This window comes from Sciurus vulgaris (assembly GCF_902686455.1).
Source record: "Sciurus vulgaris genome assembly, chromosome: 6".
Lineage (NCBI taxonomy): Eukaryota > Metazoa > Chordata > Mammalia > Rodentia > Sciuridae > Sciurus > Sciurus vulgaris.
The window spans coordinates 107,413,299-107,421,105 of NC_136466.1; the positions used below are offsets into that span (position 1 = coordinate 107,413,299).

Here is a 7,807-nt window from a genome sequence, read left to right on the forward strand (position 1 = left end):
TGAGGAGGGGCAGCTTTATATAAATGGAAAGTTAGAATCAGTTACCCTGACAGTGCTGTAACAGGCACTGAAAAGAGAGAAACATCACTGGGAAAAATGTGTACAACCAAGTCTTTTTTAGACTAAATTATCCATTTCTTCAAGCATTTTATGGATTTTTATGGACACTGTCCCCTTAAAGAAAGCAAAATTCACAATTTTATATCACACTGAATGTATACTTAAAACTGCTTTGGGGTTTAGAATTACTACAGCAACAATACGGGTGTCAGAAGAGGAAAGTGTCATGGCAACATTAGATGTCACAAAAGAGCAGTCTGGGCTAAGAAGACAATATCTTGCCTAACAAGAGAAGTTAATAATAAAATGGATGACTAAATAGAAAATAAACAGTAATACTGTCAGATACTGAATAAACAGCACCAATGAAATAGCTGAATTAGGAAAAGCTAACAGGTTAATATTGTATCTTTAAAATATTTTAAAATAACACCCACTTGGAAAATTATGAAATGTCTCTTTAGAATGTCTATGATTTCAGAATAACTCATTTTTCCACAGTATGGAAGCAAGTCCAACACTAATGGCAACAAAACTTCTGGAGAGAAAAGTTCTCCTCAAAAATGCAACCAAATCATCTTTTAAAAAAGCTGAAAGTTACAGGCCAGTTGTACTGAATTGTTGCAAGAGACATCAGGGGCAATGGAATGGTGACTGAATCTATTTTATATTTCTGTAAAGTAAGTCAAGTTGTTAATTATAACTAGAATCATTTGATTAAAATAATCATTCATGAAATTATCGGGCCACCATCAAAATGGGCATATTTTCTCTCTTCCAGGATTTTCAATAAGAAATAAAGCCAGGAGTAAAAAAAGAGATATAAACCAGAAGTGCCACTTGTGTGATCACACATTAAAGTTACCATTTCATTTTGTGACTACAAATTAAAGCACATGGCCAGGGGAGATTAATAAACAACTTAACCAAGAGTTGGAAACATATTACACTTTCTAAGCTTTACGCTCATTAAGAAACTCAGAGTACTTTTCGAGAGGTAGTTAGATGTTGCATTTATTTAAGCGCAGATAATGAACATTTTAGCTGCCTTTCTTTGCTGGTTTTTATGCCAAGTCCTTTTGAAGCTGGGGATGATTAGGTCGACTCCAAGAAGGAAAGCAGCTCTTGCGGGAAATGGTATCCTCAAACAGCCCAGAACACCGGTGACGCACTAGGAGCTTGGAAAATATCCCGTTTACCTTGCTGGGAGCAGCTAGCTAGGTAGGAAGATGTCGTCCACGTGCACTATTGTTTTCCAGATATGTTTATTTCTTTTTAACTTCTGCTTTAATATCAGTTCCCTTAACCTCAATCTAATGGGGGGAGGGGGTATGGCAGCGCCGCTGGTGGTACCTGAGCGCAACACGAGTTTAAATAATAAACACACACATTTATTTATTATTATTTTTTTAATTGCAGCATACTCAGTACCCTCATCTCTCTTCCACACTTCTGCCGTCACCCCACGCTGGTCTTCGCCACTGCCGCTTCCTTGGGTCCCCATGACAACCCCACCCCAGGGCGGGCCCCCTCGGCAGCCTCCTGGCCCCTGCCTGGGCCTGCCAGCCACACTTGCCCAGCAACTGACGGCTCCACCTGCCCTCCGCCGCCACCCTCCCAGCTCCTGAGAGCAGGGCGAGGACCCCTCCTGGCGCGCGGGCCCAATCCCGGGTGAGGGCAAGACCCTCATCGGCAGGTGACGTGGGGCGGGGCAGCCCGACGCGGGGCTGGGGAGGTTCCAACCCAAACCTCTAACGAGTGTCGTGGGGGCCAGGTACGACCCCCAAATGGGGTGCGGCCGCCCCGATCCCCTCTCTGGCTGAGGAGAGCTGAGGGACAGGCGCAGGGGGCGCGAAGGAACTCGTCTGTTGTCACAAACAACGACGCGTCGCGGCGGCAAGAGATGCTGGGGCCGATGCTCACCTTGAAGGGGTTGTTGAGATCCGGATCCGCAAACGGGTTACTGTCAAAATCCGACATCTCTCTCGCGCTCGGCGTCACCCACCCGACCCAGGCGCAGAGAGAGAGACGAGGCGAGGCCGCCGCCCCCCTGCGCGCTCACGTCGCCGCCGCCGCCGAGCAGATCCGGGTGCAGCTCGCGGGGCCACCCAGCCGGCCGTGCCACTGAGCATGCCCGGTGCGACGGGCTCCGGGCCGGCAGCACCGCTCCCGCTCGCCGTCCCGTTCCTCCGGGCCTGGATCCCACGCTCCGGGCTTTTGCTAGGATCGAGTAGGGAGCAAGGGCGGAGGGAGCTGGGAGCGGAGGGGGAGCGAGGCTGACGCGTCCCACACTCCTAGGACCCGAGTGAGATGAGCGATTATGTCTGGCTGGATGCGGTTATATTAGCATCGATTTAAAATTGGCTTCCTAGGACCCAACGTGCGTAACTTAGGGAAGAGGGGGTGTTTCGTGGGAAGACGCACACCGATCCCACTTGTCAGGTTGGGGAGGCGATCTGGGACGCGGCCTGCACACCTGGGGAGCGAGTGGCTGTGGGAACTCGCTTCTGGCACGCGGCTGCGGTGGCCAGGGAACTGAAGAAACCTCCGCACCAGTCCCCAAAGAACGGCCGGGGGTCGCGGCCCTCGCTAATAAATTTTGCGCCCGCCAGACCCAACCTGGGTCCCATTTTCCTGTCCCTCCGATTCTAGGTTGCTGCAAAATCATGGAGAACCATCTCGGTCCTGCCGATCCGAACTTGCTCCAAGGAGGGTTGGGAGAGAAAAGAAATGCAGTACCGGGTCTCAGAACTTCCCATCCACCCCCACCCGAGAAATGATGGGTGAGAGCTGGAGAAGGAAAGGAGAAGAGAGCGTGAGTCCTGAGATGAAGGCCTCCAAGTTAATAGGAGTGGAAGACAGAAGCCAGGTTTTTGTTTACTTTGAGTGCAAAATATACACCTCGTGATTTTTTGCCTATTCTTATCCCAACGTCAGGAATGAGATTATCATCTGCATGTATAAGGAATACATTTTTATCGTGCACTGAGCCACTCCTGAACTTTGTTGAGGGGATATCGTTTTCCCCACAATTGTCCTCCTTCCACGCTAACATAAAAGCATTCAGGTGAAGCTAGTGAGAGCCAGAATTAATTTGACTTTCTAGGTTTCTAAGAATTGGCAGTATCTAGATTTAATCTTTATAGGCCTTTGGGGTGGGAGGGCTTACACTATCCTAAGTCACCTAGGAAATGATACTTTCTCCTCAATGTGAAAACACAAGCTGGAGACAGAGAAAACACACTTGCTGTAATCTTTCTTTGATGGGATCCAGGTTGTCATGACAAAGCGAGGGCTTTTAGGTAGTGGAACTTAAAGTTTCAACTCTCTGGTAAGTGACAACAGAAGAGAATAATCCCCTCGAGCTATAAGAGTTCAGATAAGAAAAAGCAAGCAATCAATTATGCTTACAGTCATATACTCAGCAGCTGCCTGGTGCCTTGTTTATAACTTGGTGCTTCCAAATGTGTTGGGTTCAAATTCCAATTCTGATAGTACTTTGTGTACTTCACCTCTCTGAGCCTCAAAAGGTTATTCAAGAATAAAATGAGATGATATATAAAAACGTGTTCTGTGTATATTTAGAGCCTAACAAATATTAAATGTATGAAAAGGTTCCTATGTGCTTTGCCTCATCCCTGCTGAATTTGACTTTACTCAGCTTCTCACCACTATGCCACTCACTCTTTCCCCATCCTCCAAAGGACTCAAATAATTGGTAACTATTTACTATGCATCTACTATGTTCCAAGACAATAAGGATTAGTTGAGCCTGTCTTATGCTGTTATTGCTAATAGTGTTAGCACCTAATGTAAAGATTTAAGACTTCATTGTTACAAAACCACTAGGAATGCTTATTAAAGATGCAGACACCCACCTCTTCATATCTCCTATTCCTAAGATTCTACTTAAAGGGTTCTAAAATAGGAACCCTGGATCTGCATTTTTATTTTATATTTGAAATGTCTTTATATTAATGTCATATGGATTCATAGCATAGTACTAGGTTTTTTTTATTCTTCAAAGAAAATTGTTTATCTTCTCTCCCTATGATAACTATCTTGAATGTTTCAACAGTCTTACAATATTATACATCCATAATCACATACTATACCACTCACATAATCATAGTACATGATTATGTACTCTCATACTGAGTCTTGACATTGTGGAAAAAATAGGACCATATACATATTTTTCTGCAGCTTGTTTTTCTCACTAAATGGTAACTTATGGCAGAGTTTCTCAGCAACGTGTGCATTAGCAGAGACAATCAAAGGTTTCTTACTCCAGAATGCTACTTAATTTTTTAAATAATTTTTTGGGGGCTTGGGGGGGTGCAGGGGATTAAACCCAGGGACACCTAACCACTGAGCAACATCCCCAGCCCCTTTTATTTTTATTTTTCATCTTGAGACAGGGTCTCACTAAATTGCTGAGACTGGTTTTGAACTTGTGATCCTCCTGCCTCAGCCTCCCAAGCCTCTGGAATTACAGGCTTATACCACAGTGCCCAGCTTACCACATAAATATTATCACATCATATGAAGCAAAAAGAGTCAGGAAGCTTGGCCTAATGGAAATCCCCCCAAATCAATACTTGTACATGTGATAGTCAGGTTTGGGTCCCTGTAACAAAAACTTGGAGATAAATACCTTAAAAAGAGAAAAAATTTATTTTGGCTTACAGTTTCAGAGATTTCAGTTCATAGTTTGTTGGACCCATTATCACTTTGGGCCTGTGATGAGGCAAAATATCATGGTGCAGAGAACATGGTAGAACAAAGTGGCTCACTTCATGGCAGCTGGGAAGCAGAGAGAGAAAGCAAGAAAAGGGTCTGGGTCCTAATATACCCTTCAAGGGCATGGCCCAAGTGACCTATTTCCTCCAAATAGGCTCGACTTCTTAAAGGTTCCACTACCTCCCAATAATGCCATCAGCTGGAAATCAAGATTTCAACACATGCTTCTGGGATACATTTAAAATTCAAATTATCAATTTCCACACATGTATGAGTTTGTCAGGATGAACCCAACTACTATATATAACCATTAAGCTCTAATAAAAATAAATAAAAATTATAACTATATAAAATCATATAAAATAAATAAAATTCATTTTTTTAATACTGTAAAATCAGCCTGTATAAAGGATCCCAGAAGATTCTGATAGTGGTGATGAGCTGACCACAATTCAAGAAAAGTGGTAGAAAGATATTGAGATAAAAGGTCCTTGGGTGAGTATATTTATTCATTAGCTTTCTTGAAACTAGAATTACAGGATATGAGAGCTAAAAGAAGTCTCAGCCTCATGACAGGTGAAGAAACTGAGTTCGGGTGGGTTTAGTAATTTGTTTCAGTGACAGAGAAAGTGAACGGAATAGAATTCATGTCTTTTGATTGACATCTCAGACATTTAATCGATAGAGTCGGTTAGTAATAATTCCATGGAAGAACAGGAGGTGCTACATACAAGGTAGAAGAAAGTCAGCACACGGGAGACCATTTGGTACAGGAGTTCATTTTCCAGGACCTGCCTCTTCAATTTGGTAAACTGAAGAATAAAAAATCAAAATTAGTTTCTAGGCCCATCTGTGCCACAAATCAGCTGTGTGACCTTGATTATATTAATTCACTTTCCTGGCCTGAGTTTCCACACGAGTCCATCAGTCAGCAAATATTTCTTTAGTACCTACTAAAGTGGTAAGCAATATTTCAGATGCTGGAGAGTAAGCAGTAAAACAGATACAAGGGATAGACCTGTACCCAAGAAACCTCCTAAAAGACCTAAAACATGGTTAAACAGTACCTCATGTCCTTCAAACGGCCATAACAATATATTAACCTATGAGAGTGGCTCACTTCTTCCTAACTCTGTTTCTTTTTTCTCTCAGGGTATGCCCCACACCATTATCATGCTGCCTTTCCTCAGCCTGATACATGTAATTTGTACATCCATTGGGCAAGGGTTGTAGTCCAAATTCCATGTTTTCTATACTAGTAAATGCTGAGGAAATGCCAAGTTAGAAATTTACTTCTTTAACCACAAAAGGTTTGCTGGATTCTGGTTTCATTGATGGGTCAGATCTAAAATCTTTTATAATGGACTCAGTCTCCAGAAATACTGCCGCATCTGCTTCTACTGTTACCCATGTGACCCCAACAAGAACATATCTGGCCTCCTATTCTACCACTGATTCTGTTTCCCAGGAGAGGAGATGAAGGCAATGGGTGATAGGCCAAATAATAGCCCCCCAAAGATGTCCACACTCTAATCCCTGCAACCTATAACTATGTTACCTTACATGGCAAAAGGACTTAGAAGATATAATTAATGGTAAGGACCCTTGAAATGGGGAGATTATCCTAGATTATCTACATGGGTCTAAGGAAATCACATGAATCCTTAAAAGTAGAGTGGGAAGGCAGAAGTGTTGCTGACTTTGAAGATGGAGAAAGGGGTTCATGAGCCAAGGCAAGACCTCCAGAAGCTGGAAAGAACCCTCGGCTGACAGCCAATAAGGAATTAGATTTATCAATCCCATAACCTCAAGGAACCAATTCTACCAATAGCCTAAATGAGCTAGGAAATAGGTTCTTTCCTATAGTCTCCAGGAAGGAGCCCATCCCTGCTGGCACCTTGATTTTACCTGGGGAGACCAATATTAGACTTCTGTCCTACAGAACTGTAAGATAGAAAGTTGTGTTGTTTTAAGCTGCTAAATGTGAATTAATCTGTTAGGGCCTCAAGGAAAAAAAAAAAAAGAAAAACTAATACATCACAGTAGGATATGGACTGTAAAGGAAGGAACAGGAGGGTCATGTTGCTCAGCTCCTTGATATTCAAGAAAATTTCTAAACAGCAGATTGATTGTTCATATCAAGGAAAAAATGCAAATGGTGTTGAAGAAGAGAAAATGAATGCCTCTTGACTTTTTCTGAGGGAAAATTCTCAGTTATGCCCAATTTTTAAGTATTCATTGAAGGAAATTTTGGAATTAAAGACTAATAGATCTATACCAATAGCACAAAGACAAGTGTTGTGGCCTTCCTCTCTCTCCAAAGGACTGCCTCAGTTCTCCCACACATGCACTTGAACAAACAGGGGCACTTGAACTTCAATGGCATGTTTCCATTGCTACCTTCTGATTAGTATATGAACTGCCACTGAGCATCTCTGCGCTAAGGATCTGACATAAAACTTGAAATACAAAGATTTAGTCCCACAGTGGAGAGAAAGATGAGGAGAGGGAAGTTTCTAGAGCATAAATTTTAAGAAGTCACTCACTACAGAGTCAAGCAAGTACTGGCCCTACTTTCAATTTCTTCCCCACCTTCTAACCAAGATGGTAAAATGAGACAAGAAAGAGAAGCATCATGGATTGCATGTCTCATTTTTTTGGTGGTGCAAGGGCTACTAGGGCCTCACATGCTAGACAAGTGCTCTACCACCGAGCTACACTCCCAGCACTACCATGGGCTTTGAAGGATGGTTGCATGGACGTAGTTTCCTGCTCTGTTGATGCTATGGTTTGGATATGATTTGAGTGCGTCTCCCAAGGGTTCATGTGTTAAAGGCTTGGTCCCCATTGTGATGATGTGAGAGGTGGTAGTACCTTTAGAAGGTAGAACCTAGTGATCAGGTCACTGGAGACACTCCCTTCAGAGAGGATTAATGGAGTTCTAGTTACTCTGGCATCCCATCTTGCCTAATCAGCTATTCCACACATACTCCTGCCATTATGA

The 7,807-nt window shown here is 43.1% G+C and overlaps 1 protein-coding gene across 2 annotated transcripts in view; it reads right to left on the bottom strand.

Annotated features, from left to right (window-relative positions):
* Window positions 1-2,174, bottom strand: part of SCAMP1 (secretory carrier membrane protein 1) — a 136,020-nt gene extending 133,846 nt beyond the window's left edge. For both annotated transcript variants that reach the window (XM_079143589.1, XM_079143588.1), the window contains exon 1: window positions 1,984-2,174. In XM_079143589.1, the coding sequence (XP_078999715.1) occupies window positions 1,984-2,040 (57 nt within the window). In that variant the 5' untranslated portion in view covers window positions 2,041-2,174. The remainder of the gene's footprint in view (window positions 1-1,983) is intronic.
* Window positions 2,175-7,807: the final 5,633 nt, after the last annotated feature.